The sequence below is a fragment of the Branchiostoma floridae genome, chromosome 3 (genome assembly GCF_000003815.2).
Source record: "Branchiostoma floridae strain S238N-H82 chromosome 3, Bfl_VNyyK, whole genome shotgun sequence".
NCBI lineage: Eukaryota > Metazoa > Chordata > Leptocardii > Amphioxiformes > Branchiostomatidae > Branchiostoma > Branchiostoma floridae.
Genome location: NC_049981.1, coordinates 16003875 through 16004646, shown reverse-complemented (window position 1 = coordinate 16004646; position 772 = coordinate 16003875). Strand labels below are relative to the sequence as shown.

General features: G+C 39.5%; 1 protein-coding gene across 1 annotated transcript in view; it reads left to right on the top strand.

Annotated features, from left to right (window-relative positions):
• The first annotated feature begins 701 nt into the window (after positions 1-701).
• Positions 702-772, top strand: part of LOC118411719 (synaptic vesicle glycoprotein 2C-like) — a 7427-nt gene continuing 7356 nt past the window's right edge. The window contains exon 1 of the mRNA XM_035814201.1: positions 702-755. Within this exon, the coding sequence (XP_035670094.1) occupies positions 702-755 (54 nt within the window). The remainder of the gene's footprint in view (positions 756-772) is intronic.

Genomic DNA, 772 nt, shown 5'->3' with positions numbered 1-772 from the left:
GCGGTTTTTCCTTACGCTTAAGAGAACCCTTGCTTGAAATCTCTATTCTTTGTATTAGCAAATCATGATATCTTCCGTTTTTCTTCCTTACAGTACTATGAAACTTGTAATTGAGACGTTTTTTTTTTGTGTTCTCGTAAGTAAATAAGGGGGGGGGGGGCTATTTTGATAAATCACGCTTTACCTTAAATTTAAGGTTGATATACAGGTTTTTACAACTCTTCCGGCGTCCCTTGGTTGTCTAGCAACGTGCTCGCAGATCGGTAGATTCTGTGGTCACCCCTTTAAGTGACAGCTGCCCGGAATGTCAATACTTCAGCTCGGAAAGAAAAAAAGAAATCGAACATTTTCTGTCGGTGCCCCGGAGTCACATGTCACAGTGACTAACTCCACAAAGATTATGTTGTGTATATGTGTGTGTGTGTGGTGCTGTTTATCGTTCACACCACAACACTGAAACTATTCCCAATGTCGTTTTACAGTACTAAATTTACTTCATTTACTAGTAATCAATTCTAATGTCTACTTTTCACACGCACTTCTAATTCTGATATAATATTGATATTGTGTATGCAGTTTCACATCAGTAATGTGCCAGAATCATACAACGTTACTGATATCGGCTCTCATCAAGAGAAAATATAAGCAAAACTTTAAGACTTGAGACTTGCTGGAAGAAAACGTCATGCTTTCCGTGGAAAATGAAAACCCAGCAGAGAGGACCTAAGGGGTACCAGCCTGCAGCAGGTGGAAACGTTGTTGTTGTTTTCTC